Source organism: Bos taurus, chromosome 26 (assembly GCF_002263795.3).
Source record: "Bos taurus isolate L1 Dominette 01449 registration number 42190680 breed Hereford chromosome 26, ARS-UCD2.0, whole genome shotgun sequence".
Taxonomy (NCBI): domain Eukaryota; kingdom Metazoa; phylum Chordata; class Mammalia; order Artiodactyla; family Bovidae; genus Bos; species Bos taurus.
Window position 1 is genome coordinate 37,299,944 of NC_037353.1, and position 21,805 is coordinate 37,321,748.

Sequence of the window (21,805 nt, forward strand, 5' to 3'; positions counted from 1 at the left end):
TGAGGCAGGTGTCTTGATGACAAGTCCAGCTCTCATCTGGCGACACCCTGAACAAAATCATTTGAAATGAAGTTCTGGGTAACACTTGCCTGCCCCGCCACACCTAACAGTTTCTATGGACCGCTCAACTGATTTAACAGAAGAAAAATTTGGCATGAGGCCCTAAATGAAAAGACTGGGAAAAAAAAAAAAAATCTTTGATTTTCCTCATACCACTTCCCTTCACAAAGGATAGAGGTAAAGAGAAAACCTGCAAGTCACGGTGAAAGGAATCCCTCAGGCCTCTCATTCCTAGAAAAGAGGCCAGGCTAATCTTGCATCAAGAAATGGGAGGTGATTCATTGCAACCTATAATCCTTTCCTCTCAAAAGGTAATAAAAGAATAAGATCCTATTCCAATTTTTTAAAATTGTACAGTCAGAAAAAGTGAGAGAGAGAAAGAGAGGGGGGTTTGCTGCTCATGTACAAATTAGACTAAGGCATCCGATTTTCGGAGCCTTAGTTTCCTGTGACATATACATGCCATGGGTGCCAGTCAAAAGCTCTAAGATGCTAATTTTAACCACACCAGCACCACCAGCAGCATCAAGGAATTCAGTAATATGCAGTTAAATGAGTACCCTCAAGGCAGGCCTGACTTGCAGGTAAGCTGTTTGGTGAGCAGTTACGACTTTTGAACAAATGCCCTGGCTACAGGCATATTCAAAGATGCTGCTGCGCCACTCAAGGTGCCCTCTGACTGCACAAGCTTTTTAAAGCTTGGACTGCATACTCTCACAACCGGGGACATATCAGGAAGGTACTGACGGTACTGGGGCAAGAAGTGTGGACTGCCGCATGCGGTGACCATTTGTTTCAAAGGCTACTGACAGGTCATTTGGCACTGTATCTACATAGTTTAATGATTACCAGCAAAAAAAAAAAGTCCCATGATCCTTGTTCAGGTGTTGTCCAGACTTTGAATTGACATTAAATAATGTGTAACTGTTGAAAGAGCCACAGCATGAAAGAAAAAGGACACAGTGATATTCTGAAAATGAAAGTATATACAGAACACTGATTGCTTACGATTTAAGAAGTTTTCAACATTTTTCTTTCTAATTTTGTTTCTTTTATGACACTGCATTTTTCCTCTAGTAATAATTTGGTTTTGCTATTCTTTCCTAAATAGTTGTGACACGAAAGCCATAAAAATGCATTCTCTTTCTAAGGTTCTACTTAGACGCTGCATTTTAAAGTGTTTTCACATTTTATTCCATTTGACCCTGATGACAACTGTGTGAGTCACAGATGGTATTCTATGGAGAAGCAGCCTGGGAAGCTGGGTGACTCACAGGCAAGTACCCAACTCCATCAACAGTGTTCTTCACTCACTAGACACTGGTGCTGGGTGCTTACACACTCAGCTTCTCGTCAAGATGCACATTCTGTCTGCTTTCAGAGCACTAGCGTAGGACTGAATTATTCTCCATAGCTAGCTGAAGCTGCACTAGATGTAAATCCTCTCTTGGAATGAAATATTCATTCCCTCTGCCCAGCCTCCTCTCCGTGGACCGCCCACACCATGGCTATTTCTGCCTTGCCCAGCGATCTTGTCTGCTGGTGACAAAGAGGCAACTTTAAAAGCCCAGCAGAATTTCTAATGAACAGTCATGACACTCGAGAACACTGAAGCAGCTGAAGAGGGGGCATCCTTGAGAGTGAGAAAGAACCATAAAGTTTGGTTTAAAAGAAGAGGAAGAGGAAAGAGAACTTTGCTAATACCTTATTTGGGTGAGGAAAGAAAAAACATTTTTCAAGAAAAATGTCAAAAGCTCTATGATTGGGTCTATTTAAAAGGACAGACATACAGGGGACGGGAAAAGTTCTGCATTAGACGCTGGGTGCTTGCACAGTCCTGGAGCTCACTGTGGTCTAGTTTAGAATATATAGATATATAATGAGTTTCTCCTTGAAGTGACCTGAAGTGGGTTTGTGAAATTAATGAGGACAATCTTATAAACCTATTTTCCAAAAGCTGCCTGAGATCTGTTCTGATATTTTTATCCTCAACACACTGAAAAGAAGCCCCAGGAAGGCAAGAATCTTTGTCTCTTGTTCACTGCTTTATTCCCAGTGCCTAAGATAGTACCTGGCGCATAGCAGATACTCAGTAAATATTTGTTGTATTACACTGTCTCTTTCAAGTAGACAGCAGCACCCTGCAATCACAGGACTTGGGGTTGGCCAAAAGTTCATCTGGGTTTCCCATAAGAGCTTATAGGAAATCCAAACGAACTTTCTGGCCAAACCCATACTTCCTGGAGTGTCCCAGGTTTACCATGAGTCAAACAGAGTCCTCCTGAAATGTGCTTTCATGGAAGCAAGTGTTTTTATGACACATTATCCTTAACCTCAGATTTGACAGTCAATTCTGATGCAGCTTTCATCAAATTTTACATTTGAAAAAAGAAACATCAAGGGGGAAAAGCATCTAGTCATTCCATACCTTTGCATTGGGCCTAGCTGTCTGATTAACCGGTCTGAGATGAACTCCCTTTTTAATTCTGTCCATCATCTCTTCAACTGCTTGCCGCTTCAGGTCTGTGACTTCTTCAGCTATTCAAAAAACATACACGTAAATCATCTTATGTTACAAGCAAACGACTACTTCCTGCTTCTGGTGACTTGGAAAGATCGCACTATGTAATTAACCACAGTCATTTTTCAGACAGAGTCACAAAACACCAATAATTTACCAAGGTTAACAGCTCCCAGGTAGCAGTATTTTTTCAATAAAAAACCTTTTAATAAGAGGTTTGCTTTGAGAAATAAGAGATATAAAACTTAAGGTCTAATTTTTAGCCTGGAAATCAATATTGGCTCATCTACGTTAAACAAAATAGAGTTTGTTCCGTTTGTCAACATAATAATAGATCCGGATCTCTCCAGGTCTTCAAAAATCCAATTTTGTACCTAACTCCAAATAATCATTCACCTTTGCCTCAGAGATATTTTTGTAATTTGTGGTATAACCTATGTAAAAGAAATTAGCCCAAAGCAGGAATAGTCATCGAAAAGCCCATTAGAAAATAAAAAATCAAAGAGATCTTTTTACCTGTTAGAAGAAATCCACAGTCAGAAGATGAGCAGCAAATAGATAAAATCTATTTTTAAATTATCATCTTTTGTTTAGGAATCACATGGGAAGGAAACACTTAAGCAAACCTTTTCAAGTCTTTTAAAACTGTCAATGTTGAAAGAAAACATACATACAGAAATGACTGCGATTAAGTAATTAAATTTGATAAAAATAATTCAGGGTCTATAGTTTAATCTTTATACTCTTTTGCTGCAAAAACAATAAAGCTGTGGGAAAATGTATCAAATAGATAAATACAACTGAGATCAACTAAGACTTGTTGGTCAGAATAGTGAAATTTGTGTCTTGCAGGACAGCTTGACCAAAAGCACTGAATCATTTTGGAACACTTATCACTATTTATGCAGCTCTAGATTTTGTGTTTATCTGCAGCTAAATCACTGCATCCACTACATTTAAGTTTAAATATCTCACAAAGACCCTCCAATTAGCAACTTTAATGGACTCCACACTGTGGGGCGGTCACATGGAGGACACTCAGCAAGTATCTACCTATTGACGGACTTGCTAAAAGTTCAGGCTTCAAATGGCTATCCATAGTTTTACTATCTGAGCAGAAATAATTACACCTCAAAAGGATGGCTTCTAAATGTAGGCAATCACAATTACTTATATATCCCTCAGCTAATTCACAGTGGTGTCAGGCTTTGTGCTAGGGAGGCCTAAATCATGGCTTCTTTTACTGCTACATGGCAGACTTCACTCTAACTCAGAGGAGCTACTCTTATCCATGCTGGGGAAGAGGGGGGTGGGAGCAACACAGAGAATGCAGAAGGATCCATCAGCCTCTATTCTGCAGTATCACAGTGATTGGATCACTGCTACATCCACCACATAACCTAGGTATTCTCACACAGTCCTGATTTCAAATAGTGTTTGGGCACCCTCATAAGCCACTGAAAAGCTGGGAATTCAAATTTCTCAGTATCCAAACAGCATTTTACAGTACTAGAAGTCAAAAAAGTATCTTTTGCCAGACATGGGAGACATGGCACCAAAGTGAGACCACATCCACCAACAGATGGATAACAAAGCTGTGATGGATCAACTATGTGCCCTTAAGCAGTATATTCTAGGGCCACCTCTGCTGATGGCTCACGAACATCAACAAGGGGACAGACAAGAAAGTTACTATGAATAGAGATTCATTCATTCACTCACTCATTTACCAACTCCCTCATTCAATATCTAAATACCTGCTGCACATCACACAGTGCTTTTGCTGACCCTTTTCAGAATGAGAGGAAGTAAGACCCAGATCTGTCATTCAAGCACCTGATGTGGGTATGGAATTTATTCCTGGGAATTAAAAAAAAAAAAAATCTTCAAAAAACATTTGATTTTCAGAAAGGCTGCCATTTTGAGTAAGACTTGGGAAGAGCCGCATGGCAACGGGAACACCGCCTACAAACAGATTAGCACTCTGTAAGGAATGATTGAAACCCAATTAAATGCACCATACAAAAACTAATTAAGGCAGACAGATGGAGAATTATGGTCAACACCATTCAGATCTGCTGCAGCATCTAACATAGCAGGAATTTAAAGTAGTTTCTTATTTTTGCTTGCCAGAATCATAGTGATAATTCAGAGAAGTGCCACTATCTGCATTGTGTACAGATGATAAACCAGGCTTTAATGTCTCAGTCTTTTTCAAATGTAAAGGCTTAATTGGTCTTAAGGAAAAGAAATCATTCTGATCAGATTCTCTACTCAGGCACAATTCAAGGCTTGGTTAGCTACACAAACTCTCTCTCTCACCAACCCTGTTTTTGAACTAGCAAAAAGCAATCTACACGAACTCCTGAACTATTAAGCAGTTCTAATAAATCTGCAAGAATCACCTACAGAGAGCTCATGGTATGTTTTGTAATTCTTTTCTGCAGTCACGCAGTTGGTAATTGTCTCACAAAAGCATGTAATCAGGGGGACAATAGAAATATGCAGGATACTGGAGATTAAAGAAAAGGGACAAACGAAGACAAGGGGTGTAATGTTATTGAACTGCCACAGGAAAATAAAATCAAATGTTCTTTGAGTTAGTGCTTCAAGGTCAGTCTTGGATCAGAAAGCTACATGTAATTAATTGAGGCTTAAATTTTAAGACCCACTTGAAAAATAAGTTAGTTCTTCACACACAAAAAAAGACTCACAGACAAAACCCCTATGTTATTACTCAGTAAAACCTTTTGTTACTGCCTAGAGGAAACTAAAATGAATTTCTAAATTTCACCAGTCCACTTTTCTCTTTCGATAACATGTTTTTTAAGGCATGTAAAAAATCTTATGTCATCATGAGGTACAAATTTTCTAAAGAACACGTCATGGTTGAATAAGTTTGGATTTGACCTAAGATCATAAAGTTAAGAAAATTTCCTTAATGACAGTGATCACAAGAGTCTGCCAAATGAGGACTTCTGCCCTTCATGGTGGTTGGTACCATGTCTGTATTTTTCTACTTAACATGTTGAGTATTTTCTGTGTTCTGGGCGCTACTCTAAATACTTTACCTGTGGTGAGACTCGTAATTCTCAGAACAATCCCATGAAATAGAAACTATTATTCCCATTCTACAGATTAGCAAACTGAGGTCAGACAATATCAACAAATTAAGTGACCTAAATATCAAATATGATAAAGAGCAAGCATACCTCTCAAATCTCATAACCTGTTCAATAAATGCACTCTTATCAAAATTAGAGTTATTAACTGCAAAGTATGTAATGTTTTCTTGTATTGAGATCTTATGACTACTTCTAAAATATTTCACAGGCCTTTCCTACAATCAAGCTTTTTAAGGGTCATAACCTAGCAAGAAACACTTCTCCATTCCAAAATTGAAAAGCAGACCAACCGTATAGTAAAAGCCATAATATGACGCTAATCCAGGAAAACATGTGACAGCAGGGCTGGTTCCTACGTTATAAATGCAAACTCCAAAGTGTCTCAGCTGACCCCGATGTGTGATGCTCTACATCCATTCATCATGCATTTAATCACTGTCCATTCAATGACAATTTTTGGTGCAAATGATTAACAAGACACTATAGACAACTACCTTGCCAGACAAAGTATGGATATGGTACCTATCATTAAGGCAGTATGATTTTAGGATGGCTCCAGTCTAAAAGTCTCCTAAGCAATGCCTTAGATGTCTAAGTAATTACTTAGATTCCCTAAGTAACAAGTCAATAGCTCAAGGATGAGGGAGAAAATGCTGCCATATTTCACAAATTGTAAATGAAATATCATTTGCTTAAGGAAAACTGCATGGTTTCTAATACTCGGAGTTAGTAAGTTTCAGAACACATTTATTTTAAATTTAAGGGTGCTGCTGAGGTTCATCAGTTCAGTTCAGTCACTCAGTCATGTCTGACTCTTTTCGACCCCATGGGCTGCAGCATGCCAGGCTTCCCTGTCCATCACCAACTCCTGGAGCTTGCTCAAACTCATGTCCATCAAGTTGGGGATGCCATCCCACCATCTCCTCCTCTGTCGTCCCCTTCTCCTCCTGCTTTCAATCTTTCCCAGCATCAGGGTCTTTTCTAATGAGTCAGTTCTTCACATCAGGTGGCCAAAGTATTAAAGCTTCAGCTTCAGCATCAGTCCTTCCAATGAATATTCAGAACTGATTTCCTTTACGATTGACTGGTTTGATCTGCTAATTTGATAAGGTAATATTCAATTTATTGAGAAGGGGAATTTATTTTATTCTGACTGCTTTCCTGACCCTGTAAGACTTAACCAGTTTTCCCAAAATGAGATTGAAACAAACAAAATTTTAATCTTAATTACAAGTGTCAGGGAAGATTTACAGCCAGTAATCAGTAATCCAAGAGCATGGCTGCCCTGCAGATCACAGAAGTCAGGACTTCTAAATCCTGCAATGCCCTGGCAAAGCAGAATTTACCTTTTAGCAGCATTACAATGGGCTGCAGGAGGTAAGCCAAAAAAGTCAATCCACGGATACAATCAAACAGCTTTAAATGGTGCTGCAAGGTGCTTGATAAGAAGAAAAGACTAAGTCTAAACTTTGATTCAATCAATATGCATGAAAGCTGTGGATGGCTGCAGAGAGGAGTGAGCCTTCAAACAGTCTGCAATCTGCTCAGGGGGAGAGATGTAGAAATAACTCGAACATCAGAGCAGAGTCTTGGGGTGGGACATTAAATCCTTATGGGAACAAAATTTGAAGCCAACTGCCACAGCAACACACAGTAATGGGGCCATTCATTCTGGATTATTAATACTAATAAATAAGAGAAGAGGAGGAAGAGCCAAGGAACACACCAGGCAATATGCCTGGAATTAGGACAGCACCTTGGCAGAGGGAGGGCAGGAGGACAATTCTGGGATGAGGAAAGACAGGAACGAACACACAGGGAACTTACAGGCAAGGGCCAGCCATATGGTGAGGTATATGTAAAAAGAAATGAAAGTGAAGTGTTAGTCACTCAGTCACGTCCAACTCTTTGCGACCCCATGGACTGTAGCCCGCCAGAATCCTCTGTCCATGGGATTCTCCAGGCAAGAATACTGGAGTGGGTAGCCACTCCCTTCTCCAGGGGATCATCCTGACCCAGGGATCGAAACTGGGTCTCCTGCACTGCAGGTGGATTCTTTACCACCTGAGCCACCAGGAAAGCCCTACGAGAAATGAGGCTACACAGTAAAGGCAGAAAACCACCTCTAAGCAGACCACAGGGCTTTAGATTCTATTCTGCCTCAGAGGGCAGCACAGAAATGTGCTAAGATGAAGGACAACTTTGTTAGACCCAGGATCTGAGAACACTGCACTGCAGAGGTATGAAAATGGCTGGAGTGGGGCTAGGAGACCCAGAGGCAGTGAAAGGGAGCCAGGAAGTGTCCACTCATCTGGGCCTGAACCAGGCAAACCCACCATGCTCTATAAGTAACGGGAGCTGAGCAAACACTGCGGAGTTTACTTTGGGTTCTACGGTTCTCAGGCATAAAGGGCCAAGATTCGGCCCTAGCATTTCAAGCTTTTGTTTTAACGTGGCCACACATCAAACCACCCACGGCTCTGAGCACTGACTCACCACCTACCCACCTGGTGCCTTGGCTCAGCAGGAAAGCTCTTCTCTCTCCATTCCCATCTCTCCCTATCCTCAACATCTCTCTCTCCAAAGAATCAGGGTCCTGTGAATGTTACTTCCCTGAACAGCTCCTGACTTTCTCCATTACTTTCTCTCTCTGCTACCACCCTCATCTCAGCCCAGGTGATGTTTGTCTGAAAAGCGCAGCAGTCTCCCTTCATCCACTGTCATTCCTGGGCAGTCTTCTCTCTGTTCTCTCACTGTAGCCAGTGTGATTTTTTTATAAAAGATGCATCTCATGTTACACTCCTACGTAAACTTCTACTGTCCTTAGAATAAGAACCAAAATCTTGATCACGCCTCTAGAATCTGGTCCTGCCTACCTAGCAGACGTCTCTTGCACCGGTGTTCTAATAATATCAACTTTTTTTTTTTTCAGTTTCCTAATACGCCAAGCTCCTTGCCCACTCCGAACCTTTGAATTGTTGCCCCTCTGTGTGATCTATTATACTTTACCTGAAATACCTTGACCTTCTAAATCCACAACTACTCAGCTGAAACATCACTTGCTGACACCCAGCAGTCTACCTCTATAGCCTCTTAAGTCAGTACCAACAGTCACTCCTCCACAGTACTGATTCAAAAATGTATTTAAACAATTATATACTGAATTGGTAATTATTGGTCTACTTCCTGCTTCCCCCACTCAAATGTGACTCTACATCTTGTATCTCCAGTACACAGCCCTGAAGGGTACATAGCAAATACTTGACAAAGTCTCTGTTCACTTGCTATCAACTGTAAAAAGTCTTTTCCCAAATCCCTCATCTGGAATTACTCCCCAAAGTACCTCGTCCCTTAGTGAAAACACGTTTCCAGCATCCCTCACATCACAGTGACACGTGTCCATCTGCTCCAGATGGTAAGCCACAGGAAGGCAATGGCTGTTCTTTGGCTTATTCTTATAGTTGTTAAGTTCACATTTCTCCCCAACAATCTGTTCATAGTCAAACAGCTCAACAAGTACATCTATTGCTGAAAAACTGTACGTCATCAACAACTTAAAAAGTGAACCCTGGAGGGTGGGTTAGAATTACTTGTTTCTGGTTGAGCCGCCTTTTCTTTCTTAGCACCGCCGCTGCTGGAGTGGGATCGCTTCCGGATCATGGACATGAGTGATCTTTGGGAGAAAGAAAAAAGATTGACAGGAGATTAGCAGATGCCTTAACAGCCAAGAAATAGAAGGTACAGGTTCCAAATAATTATTAAAAATCCAACTCTTCTCTAAGTATTTGAATATAGAACTAGAATTTAAGTAGCCTACTACTTAACAGTGGTATAATAGTATAAGTAGCCTACTTACATTTTTAATAAATTGTGAAATTTTTCATCACTGTAAGAAAGAGAAAGATGTCCTATCTCTTTCCTGTGTAAAACCAAACTAATTACTGGAAGAAGGAGGCTGCTAAAGTGAAAGAAAGAAAGTGAAGTCGCTCACTCGTGTCCAACTCTTTGCAACCCCATGGACTGTACCTAGGAGCCTACCAGGCTCCTCGGTCCATGGAATTTTCCAGGCAAGAGTACTGGAGTGGGTTGCCATTTCCTTCTCCAGGGGATCTTCCCAACCAACCCGGGTCTCCCGCATTGCAGGCAGACGTTTTACTATCTGAGCCACCAGGGAAGACGTCCAATTACTGGAAGAAGGAGGCTGCTAACATTATTATTAATATGATGCAGAGACATCTAAAAAGTAAAATAGATACAGAAAATCTTTCAATATCCATATTTAAAATTTAGAAACAGGTAACAGACTGGATAAGTATTTAAAGTAGTTTAGGGATATATACGTAGGCAAAAAAAAAAAAAAACTTTTAAGGTAATGAAAGGACTCAAGGGGAGGAAGGAAATAATGTAAAATTTACTTTTTTCCATTCTGTCAACTAAAAGGCAGGAGAATACAGGGTCTCCTTGTTAACATTCCAAAGCAGGATAGGCTGCATGGAGGCAGAGGCTGTCACTAGTTGGGAGCCTCTCACTAGTCCGAGACCTCCCTTTAATCTCTCACGACACCATAACCACCCCACCTCTGATTCTGAGAGGAAGTTTTGGGAATGTGTATTACTGTACAAAAAGATTACAGAGCAAGAAGTTATTTGTACTGCTCAGCACAGTTGTATATATTTACATAAATGAATGAGAATAGATGTCCTTTCTTGTAAACCACTTAAGTGGATGAGAGAAAGTGTGAGCTTTAAATGTTCTGTACGTTGGAAGTACAAGTTGAAGACTGGTGCGGTGTCCACAAGAAAGTCATCTGTACTATTATAAAGAACTATCCGACAAGCTGGTGCTAAGACTAAAGAGAAAATAGACAGCGTGGGTTTCACAGGACAGGTAAGAAGACCAGAACAAGACATCTGGGACCAGTCAAATCTCTAGCAAAAACTGCTCCAGGTGGAAATACTCATCTTGAAATTGTTCTAGTGTTCGTCACACCCACTTTGATGGTTAATTTTGTGAGTCAACTGGTCTGGGTCATAGGGTACTCAGAGATGTGCATGTGTGTGTGTGTGTGTGTGTCCGCCCGCACGCATGTGCACGTGCTCAATCGTGTCCGACTCTTCGTGACCCAATGGACTGTAGCCCACCAGGCATCTCTGTCCATGAGGTTCTCCAGGCAAGAATACTGGAGTGGGTAGCCATTCCCTTCTCCAGGGAATCTTCCTACCCAGGGGTGGGAGATGGGTCTCCTACACTGCAGGCAGATTCTTTACCATCTGAGCCACCAGGGAAGCCTACTCAGATACATGGCCCAACTGTATTCTGGGTGTTTCTGTGAGGGTTCTGGTAACATCTAAACTGGTAGCCTGGGGGCTTCCCTGGTGGTCCATTGGTTAAGAGCTCACCTTCCAATGCAAGTATATGGGATCCCACATGCCTCTTGGCCAAAAAACCAGAACATAAAAGCAGAAACAATACTATAACAAATTCAATAAAGACTAAAACATGGTTCATATATGTTAAAATCTTAAAAAAAAATTAATTGGTAGCCTGAGTAAAGTGGAATGTCCTCCCTCATGTGGGACAGGCCCCAGTCAGTTGGTCGAAGGCTTGAATACAACAAAAGGGTGAGCCTCCCCCAAATAAAGGGAATTCCCAGGTGGTGCTAGTGGTAAAGAACTCGCCTGCCAATGCAGAAGACAAAAGAGACGCGGGTTCAATCCCTGGTCAGGAAGAGCCCCTGAAGGACGGCATTTTGAAACCCACTCCAGTATTCACGCCTGGAGAATCCCACGGACAGAGAAGCCTGGTGGGCTATGGTCCACAGGGTCGTAGAGACAGACATGACTGAAGCTACTCAGCATGCACCCCTAAGTAAGATAAAATTTCTCCTGCGTTGAAACTAGGACATCTGCTCTCTCTTGCCTTCTAAGTCATGAAAACGGAAACACTTCCTCTTCCCGGGTCTCCAGCCTGCTGATCTTCAGACTGAAACTACACTGCAGGCTCTCCTTGGTCTCCAGCTTGCTGATTTATCTGCAGATCCTGGGACTGGTCAGCCTCCACAGTCATGTGAACCAATTACTCAGGCTACTTTCTCTTTTTATGTATACGATGTATATGTACACATGTACACCATCCCCCACTGCTTCTATTTCTCTGGAGAACCCTATAACCCTATACACCAATACACCCTACTCTTTTCCCATGAGCCTACCCTTTCATTTGGCTGCTACAAAATGACCAAGGTATGCTTTCTTCCTCTCTTATCTGTCTCCTAACTGTCCTCCTGGTCAAATGAGCAGAATGTGGGACGAAGGGGTGGAGGGCCCAGTAAAGCCCCTCAAAGAAGCCACAGGCCCTAGTCGTTTCTTCCCAGTTTCACTTCTATCCAGGACCTACATCATCTTAAAACACAGCTCAGGAATAACGTTGGAAAACCTTGTGAAACTCAATACACATGCAAATATATTTGACAAGAAAATACTCCTTATCAAAAAATAAAAATCTCTTTCTACTGAGAAATTATGTCTTTGTCTTATACTATTTAAATTCATCTTAAAAGAAAAATCATTCATGTTATTCAACAAAAATTTTCTGTAATGGGCCTTACAAGAGTTCCTGTTTTAGACACACATACTCGGCATTCTGGTTTCATTTCTCAATATAACCATAGGGTGCTCTTTGAGAAAACGCTCTATTTAGGTTATAGTTTACTTTTAATTTGAAGGGCTCTCAAGATTTCATAGACTAAAACTTAAAGGCCAACAGTAGGATTATAATCGTTTTTTAATAGTTCCCTCTCCTCACAGACACAAGTGATCTTTCTTATCAAGCTCAAAATTCTAGACCTTAGCGAAAGATCAAAGTGATGAATTTCCTATTTTAAATGTCAAATTCAGAATATCTCCTACAGCTTTAGCGACCCAGGAGAGAAAGAATTTAAAAATACCTGAAATTCTTTCAATTGACTCTTGGATTGATCACGTGTAAAAATTATTTTGCCTTAACTACTTCAATGGCTTAAAGTGGATTATGTCATACCCTACTCAGTAAGGAAAACTAATGAGAATCTTTTTAAAAGGCAGAGTTCCATTTTCATGGTCGTGTGGGAGGACCATGCTACTCATTCTATTGAGATGGATCTGCAAAGGTACAAAGTATGAATAAATGGACTCTCTGTGTGAGCGGATTAAACAAATCACATGAGTTAATGAAAGGTAAAACTCTAGCAAAACTTTAAATTTCATTTGATCAAGAATAAATTACACACAAGTGGTTAACAGCATAAAATGAGGAGGTAAACTGTCACACAGCAGGTAGGTTGTCTTATGTACATGGATGGTAGACTGAAGAACCACAAAAGAGGCAGAATTTGACTCAAGATGTCCTGGGGTGTATTGTGCTTAGCTCAGGCTCCTTGGCATCAAGTGACCTCTGGCTCAGAAAAAGCAAATTTTTGTCAGCATATGTGATTTCCTGCTGCAAGAATTTAAACATAATTTCTTTTAATGGAATGTAACTCACTCAGCATTATTAAAGGTTTAAATATGAGGTTAAGGAGTTAAAAATAATTATACTTTTAGTTTAATTACTAGTTTACAACAATAAGAGCTGTAAGGTTTTTATTAGTTCAGTATTTTTATTTTTTTAAATAACAAACTGTAGCTTTTCAAATTAGTGAGAGAAAAACATAAAAACATTCTGGAGAAGCTCAAAATTCCTTGATCTTCTGGTTAAAAGGTAAAAGAAAATCCCAATTACATGGACTGAAAGTTTAAAACTGAGGTGTCAAAAAAAGTTTTTTTATGTCTAGCTCCTCAGCTTGGAACATCCACATGAAACCGGAATATCTATAAGAACAACCCTGTAGGCCACAAGATGTCTTTGACAGGTATTAAGACCCTAAATATACTACAAGAGATGGGTTTCCCTGGTGGCTCAGTGGTAAAAAAAAAAAAAAAAAAAAATCCACCAGGAGATGGTTGATCCCTGGGTTGGGAAGATCCCTTGGAGAAGGAAATGGCAACCTGCTCTAGTTTCCTGCCTGGGAAATCCCATGAACAGAGGAGCCTAGAGGGCTACAGTCCATGGGGTTGCAGTTGGATACAACTTAGCAGCTAAACAACAACAATATATTATAAGAAGGGAATGATACACTGGCCTTCAGAAAATTCTCTGAAACACCTGCTAATATCTTTCAAACATTTTACCCATGTCTAATGATGCATTCTAAACCAGTATTTTTTAAAAAGGATACCAATAACATAAACTTCAGTTTCTCTGACAAGGACTAACATTTGATGTAGAGCCATCTTCCTGGATGTGCTTACCGGATAGGATTGGGGGGAGGAGGGGGAGGAGGTGGGGGTGGAGGAGGTGGTGGCGGAGGTACTGAATTCTCAGACTGGTTCACCCGTTTCTGGAGTTCATCAACTGCACAGAGAGCAAGCATTCAGAAAAAATAGATGAAATAAGCAACTTAGCACCTTATATACAAAAACCACCTGTTCAAAATCACATTCTTTTACTAGGGCAAAGTTAGAAATTCCAGTATGAAGCTGCAGAACCTTTTAAACTTTTTATCATCAGTGAGAGAGACCTTATACACATTACTAAAAAATTACCATGTGTTTGCTATATGTACAAACTATGGAAAAGGAAAAAAAATCAAGACAATGGCTGGATGGGTGGGAAGTAAGGACTGAGTAGGCTGAAGAAATATTTGTTAAGAATGGAATATGCCAACCAAACACTAAGAAATTGTTAATATTTGACTTTTAAAGTGTATAGACCAAGAATTGAATTAATTTTAAAGATGACATTTAGTAATGAATTTTAATAGCATACTTTCCTCCTCCACTTAATCTCCTTCAAAGCTGCAAATCCTAGAGTTCATCATTTTAACCAGACTCAGACTCTCAAATGTCTAACTCAGAAACTTTTTGTTCTTTTGAAAAGCATTCTGGAAATACAATTTATTCATTCAATTCATTCAAGCCATTAATAAAACAAGTACTTACTAAGCTCCAACAATGTGAAAAGAGCCTGTGCTTGGTGCTGTTTAAGACATAGTTCCTGACTGCCAGAAAACTCAATTTAAATTTATAGCACAGATGTGAATACCTCTAATTGAGGTCTCATGGGCTACAGGTACTGTTCTCAGGAAAAGCTCTCCCTCTATGCAGTCATTCTACTTTCCATGACTAATTGTACTCCAATGACCTGTCCATTTGTTTTTATTGCCAGCACTTAAATAAGCAGGGTAGGCTAGGTTCTCCAACACCGAGTATTCTCTAGTCATTTCATATACATGTGTCTATTTCTCTAAAGGGAATCTGATATCCTCGTGGACAATAAAGTATGGTTTCTTTTCTTCTATATTTCTTACAGCACCCCAGGGTACTGGGTATGGCTGAGCATATACACAGCAGACAAAAAGAATGAACTACTTCTTAATTTTAGATAAATTAAAAAAAATAAATTGTAGTTCATTTTCATTGTGGATTAGAAAGCACTGAATATTTTTTAAAGAAAAAAAAAGCCTACTTGATTCTTCTGTACAGATTTCAAAATTCTAGTATAAAATTAACCAAAAATATCTGAAGTGAATATTGAAGCTGTTATAAAGGGAACAACCTGACTCCTTAAATTACTTACTTTCCAACAGAAACTTGTTATTTATCCCTGTGTAGTAATCTAACTCACACATTCCTGTTAAGCCTTCTAGACCTGAATGAATACATCATTTAAGTACCCCCTGGTGTTTTAAAGGTTTTTCCATTTAATATACATACTGTACCCCATTTTATTGATAGGCGTGATATTGAAAGCATTATTTCATGTGTATAATTAGACATCGAAGATAAAGGTAGTATGAACCTGAAAAGCTACTTTTTAAAAATAAACCCTAAAATGGACAAAATAAGTACTCAATGAACACTCATCTCTGAATCCCTGAGAAATGCTGAAGTTTTGGTCTTCCCATATTAATTGTATCTCTGTCTCTTAATTCTGTATGTGATGCTCATAAAAGCTCTGAGTCCAAAAAGTAAGTCTAAATATTTGTGAATCATCTCATTACAGTGATCGTTCTACTTAACTACAATAGTCAGAAATGAGGGAATTTAAAAGAAAGCTTGAATTTTTCTATAGAATTCAGAGCATTCAGTAAATGTACTAGCCATGAAAGATTCACATTTTAATACTAAGACATAATAGCCTACTCAATGTTTTTACCGGAATGCTTTAAATTTCTAGCTTTCTCCTCAGAATTCTGGTATTTCAATTCCAGTTCTTTTTTATCTTCTTCGAGAAGCTCCAGTTGCTGTTTGAGACTGTGTATCTCCTTGTGGAAAGTTTCATTCTGTAGTTGCTCTTCTAGTTCTTTGACCTATAAATTATAAATAGACTTTTATACAGTGATAATAGTTTTTCCTTTGTCAAGGAAAACAAGGGGAAAAACAAACATTTCTCTTTTACTTTGCATTTCAGAGCAAAGAGATTCTAATTCATTTTAATCACACCAATCCTGGGATACAGATAATACTGGGCCTTCCCTGGTGGCTTGTTGGTAAAGAATCTGCCTGCAATGCAGGAGACTGCCTACAATACAGAAGGCGTGGGTTCGATCCCTGGGTCAGGAAGATTCCCTGGAAAAGGAAATGGCAATCTACTCTAGAATTCTTGCCTGGGAAATTCCATAGACAGAGGAACCTGACAGGCTACAGTCCATGGAGTCCCAAGAGTTGGACACGACTTAGCAAGTAAACCATCACCACTACCACCACAGATAATACTTATATTATCAGTAATGTGATTCATATAAATTTATTGGAGACTTACATCCCAGAAAATTTAGTTTTTAATATTCATATAAGTAAAAAATTCATTTAAAACAGATTAACACTTCTATGCCCATTCCAAAAGAAGAACTCAGGTAATATTAAAAGGAGTCCTGGTGAGACAATTTGGTAACAACAAAAACCATAAAAAAAAAGGAAGGAAAGTCCCTTTGATTCAGTAATATTACTTCTAGAACTTGTTTTAGAGAAGTAGACAGGTGTTCAAATACATTCATTAGAGCATTCTCTGCAACAAGGAAATTTTGGAAATAAGCTACATGTCCACCAATATTATTGATTTAATAAATTACAGTGTTAATTAAGTGAAATATCAATACTATGCAAAAATTTTAAACCATATACCTCACTATACACTGACATAGAAAGATATTAATATATTACCAATGGAAAAAAAAACAGGTTGTAGAACAATATGCTTGCAATGATCCCATTTAAACTATATTCATAAAACTATATATTTACATAAAGTTTGGATATGCACCAAAATATGGAATTTTTAATTAATCTTAGTTTTCTGCTTTAGCTTTTTCTGTATTTTTAAGATTTCCTTATTATAATAATAAAAACAACACATTTGTGTTTTAAAGATTGCTGAATTTGCAAGTGAACTTACAGACAGGTAAGAAATATTTTCCAACCACGAACCTGAAAGATTATCCAGAATAACAGTACAGTAAAATAGGTTTAGAAGTACTGATTGCTCTAATTTCATTTATAACTTATAAATACTCTTCAGTACCCTACGCCAACAAGGTATACACCCAGCAATTTAGTCCCATCCTCAATATAATTTACTCGGTTCTCGGCACGCATTATTTAAGGAGGTAACTACATGTAGAAGAGGGCTTCCCGGGTGGCTCAGCAGTAGAGAATCCACCTGCAGTGCAGGAGGCTTGAGTTCCATCTCTGGGTCAGGAAGAGCCTCTGGAGAAGGAAATGGCAACCCAAACCCACTGCAGTATCCTTGCCTGGGAAACCCCATGGACAGAGGAGCCTGGCGTGCTACAGTTCATGGGGTTACAAACAGGTAGACATGACTTAGCGACTAAAACAGGTAGTAGAGCTTATTTCAAATCAGAAGATTCTAGTAGTAAGCTAAATAAAAATAAACATTCTTTCATTCTCTTTATTTGAAAAGGTAATTCCTGCATATGGGGACAAAAAAAAAAGTCCCTTCCATCCTATCCCCCAGGGCACTTTCCCAGAGCCAAGCACTATTACCATGTATTCATTTAGAGCTTCCCTACATATATGCCAACATTTCTTATTGAAGGAAAAAAAATTTACCTCACAACCAACTTGGTAAGAACTCCAGGAACATCCAAGGATTAAATGTCAACAGTGTTGCTTAAAGAGACTTCCACAGGTGCTAACATATGGCAGCTAACAGCCTTTCCCTCACCAACTAGGGACACTGTAAGTAGCATGAATATTGATGCCATTTTTCTTAAGTGGTTTCTTTAATTTGAAAGGCTTTGTTCCACCTGCTTGCCTCTCCTCCTCTCCGCCTCTCCTCCTCACCCACCATGATCACTATCCTTTCTGCCGAGCACACAGAGGTAGGCTGTGTCAGCTGGAGGAACTCTACTCAAACAAACTGAAATAACCACTTAGGAAGCCTTTAAACATATACATTTGTGCAAGTTTACAAAATCAGAAGTTTTCTCTAAGCAAACAATTACTACTAACACGGACTTTTCCCTCCTCCGACAAGCTCTTTGAGACCAATCACAATACACTCTCCTAGTGTATGCACTCTCCAAAAACACAACTGACTCATGGATTTCCAAATTGCATTATTCAAGCTCTTTTTGAGTTGTCTCTCTGCCTCGCTTCTTCCGATCCTTTGGACGGTTTAAAAGTCACTATAAACCCTACTAGTGGCTCAGTGGTAAAGAGTCCATCTGCCAACACAGGAGATGTGAGTTTGATCCTGGGTCAGAAGATCCCCTAGAGAAGGAAATGGCAACCCATTCCAGTATTCTTGCCTGGGAAATCCCACCCCATGGACAGAAGGAACCTGGTGGTCTACAGTCCATGAGTTCACAAAGGAGTCAGACATGACTTAGCAACTAAACAACAATAGAGCCTACAACAGCGCACTATAAATCTTAGATGGGTACTAGAAGTTCATTTGGTAGTTTTTTCCTAAAAGGTGAAAACACTGGAAAGACTTAGTAACTCAAGCAAAATAAGGAACTATGAGCTTCTGGACTAACTCCTCTCAGTTTAAGGATGTGTGTGCACTAAAAACCCAGGAGAAAATCTGTTACCTTTTGTTGATGTTGAATTCTCTCTTCTTCAAGGAGCTGGACAAGTTTTGCATTTTCATCTAATGCGTTCAAAAGCTGCCGGTCAGGAGCAGAGCTCTGTAGTAGAAGGTGGCTTTGTCTCTTTAGCTTGTTCTGTTCGATAAACATCTACAAAAGTTAATTACAAAAATGTAGATACCACTCATGTTCACAAGCCTCCTCAATGGAAACTTGAGCAAAAGGAAAGGTGGAGTTTTCATTAAAAAGGTAAACACAATTTCTGAATGGTAGTATGATGATTTTAGAAGTAATGAGTCCTATGCTAAGTTTTCATTCATAACTTTTATGTAATCTTTAGAACCTTTACCTTCATCTCAGCACAGTATATATACAGTAGTTTAGTCCTATACGGCAGCTTTTATTTTATTATTGCTTTAAAATTTATAAATACTAGCAGTAGCAGCTAATATATATCAAGAACTTATGCCAAGTATTCTACTAAATATGTTCTACACATTATTTTAATCCTTTACATCATCCCTGTGAGGTGAATTCATCTGCTTTGAGAAGCTAAAACATACTGAAGACTAGAGGATAGGTGTGGCAGCAATCATTTTACATGCAGTTTATCATGTAATCCCTAGAACACCACTGTCAAGTAGACACTATTATTATCCCACTTTTACTAATAAGATAACTGAGGCTCTGAGGGGTTAATCAGCTTTCCCAAAGACACAAGTGAGTGGCAAAACCCAGGATTTAAACCCAGATCTGTCTGATTTACAGGCCCATGCTCTTCACCATCTGGCTAATCTCTTTCTCGGTTATTTAATAGACCTAAGATTTTTGTCTTAAACCTATCAGCTTTTCCTCATGACAAAAGTAGTTAACAGTAGGAGGGTAAAGAGGAGAAGGAAAAAGGTATATTAATCAAACTGAGCCTTTTACTAAACAATTTACATATATTCTTAACCTAATCTTCACAACTTTTCACGGTTGAAAGCAACATTATTTCCTATTCACCTATTACTTCTTTTCCTTAATATGCTACACAAACCAGCCAGTGGGCGAGTCTGAACACAAAATGTTCTACAAATTCTGAAATCAGGCCCATTTTATAGTACAGCAACATTTGCAAGTGAAATTTACATTCTTCTTCCATCTGATGCCTGTGTAAGAATAGGAACAGAGGATGAGTAAGTATCCATGAGTGCACAAGTGTTGGGCTGGAGAAAAGTGAGACTGGAAGCATCTATGCACTAGGGAAGCATCATCAACATTCCATCATAGTATCTTAAAATTGAGACCAATAGTCTAATTGAAATGATTTGTTTCAGATTACTATTGAATAATAATATTACAGTAATTTATTTTTTATACATTTTCCCCTCTTAAAACTCAATTGGTTGGAGTCCCGTGTTGGTATCTTAGACAATATCTCACAGCCAACATGAAAGGCCAACAAATGCAACTGAAACAGCTGAGATTCTCTGGCTCCCCAGGAAGTGAGGCCTTTCACCAAGAGTGCTCCGAGTCCAGGGGAAGACAGAGAGGACGCAGTCAGGGGGCTGACCAGGGCAGAGGCGAAGGGCCCAGCAGTCAGACAATGCAGGCACAAGGACCACTGATGCCAGGGCTGGCTTTATGACTCTCCCTGCCCTGCTCCTCTGTACTCTGGTTCTCTTGGGGAAAGTTATAGCTCTCAGGAAAACTTGCTCAACTTACATGATTATAAATTGTTTCAACTGTTATTTTAGAGAGAAAAGAACATAGACTGTGTCTTAGGGATGTTAATAACATGAATTTCTTTTGCAAAGCCCTGTAACAATCCCTAAATTGCAATATAAGATGAAAAGAACATACAGAAAAGAAGTTCCTTTCAATAACAATGGCAACTTGAAAAATATTAGTCATTAGACCACCTTTTCTAGACTTTAAAGTACTAAAATAAAACACTACATAATGCCTTTTCTAAAGATGTATTTAAAGAAAATTCAGTTACCAAACACTAATGAATTTGGCTTTTAGCTATGGAAAGAACTTCTTGGTTAGCGTTATTAAGTGGGTCCCTTATCAGACAAATAATAACATTGGTACCAGAATTTCAGAGAAATTTTCCTACATCTCTTCAAAGAATGACAAGAAAATTTAGTGTCATAAATATATAATTCATTCTTTCAAAAATAACATTAAAATATTATCATCTCAGTTGTCTGAAAACAAAATTTATGTAACATTCCCTCAGTATATAAGGACTACATGTTGAAAAAGTATTCACATCTTTAAACAGAGGAAAGAAAAACTACACTAAATAGCAAAAAAATATACATTCAAAAAGTACAGGAAAGGTTTCAAGAGTTGAAATTATGTTGAAGAAATACAAAACATAGTTATGAGGACAACTGACTGTTCCCTCCTTGTAAGTGATCATGCTTTGGGTTTTTTAATTGGACAAACAATTAAAGAAGAAGGAAGAAACATTCAATTTTTAATTTACACATTTGAAAACTGTTTGCATGTTTACAGGGTATATATCTTCCTTTTGTAGTTAAAAAAGGTGACCTAAATTAACTTTAAAAAATGATTTCTATGGCTCTACACTAAATACTCCAACAGGGCGGGAGTCGTATTTGCTTTCTTCACCATTATATTTCCACTACTCACACAGTGTCTGGCTTGAAAGATATTTGCTGAATGCACTAAGAACAAAATGCAAAAGTGGTATTTCTCTAGTTAAGTCAAGTCAGATACCTTTTATCAGCAGTTGTCTGTTGAAAACCTGAGAATCTATAAACCATGTAAAAGGGAAGATATACCAGTTCTAATTCAGTTTTGTCTTTTCTTCTTACTATTGTGTAGACCAAGCCTTAGATACTGTAAAATCATCAAGCACTGTTGCAAATACTTATGCTACCAGCAGTGTGGAGGAGGAAATGGCACCCCACTCCACTACTCTTGCCTGGAAAATCCCATGGACAGAGAAGCCTG

The 21,805-nt window shown here is 38.9% G+C and overlaps 1 protein-coding gene across 4 annotated transcripts in view; it reads right to left on the bottom strand.

Moving 5' to 3' along the window:
* Positions 1-21,805, bottom strand: part of SHTN1 (shootin 1) — a 109,370-nt gene that overhangs the window by 29,121 nt on the left and 58,444 nt on the right. For all 4 annotated transcript variants that reach the window (XM_005225770.5, XM_003587898.6, XM_059882076.1 and 1 more), the window contains 5 exons: positions 18,839-18,985; positions 15,940-16,093; positions 14,034-14,136; positions 9,297-9,379; positions 2,489-2,598 (listed from right to left, as the gene is read on the bottom strand). In XM_005225770.5, coding sequence (XP_005225827.1) covers positions 2,489-2,598; positions 9,297-9,379; positions 14,034-14,136; positions 15,940-16,093; positions 18,839-18,985 — 597 coding nt within the window. The remainder of the gene's footprint in view (positions 1-2,488; positions 2,599-9,296; positions 9,380-14,033; positions 14,137-15,939; positions 16,094-18,838; positions 18,986-21,805) is intronic.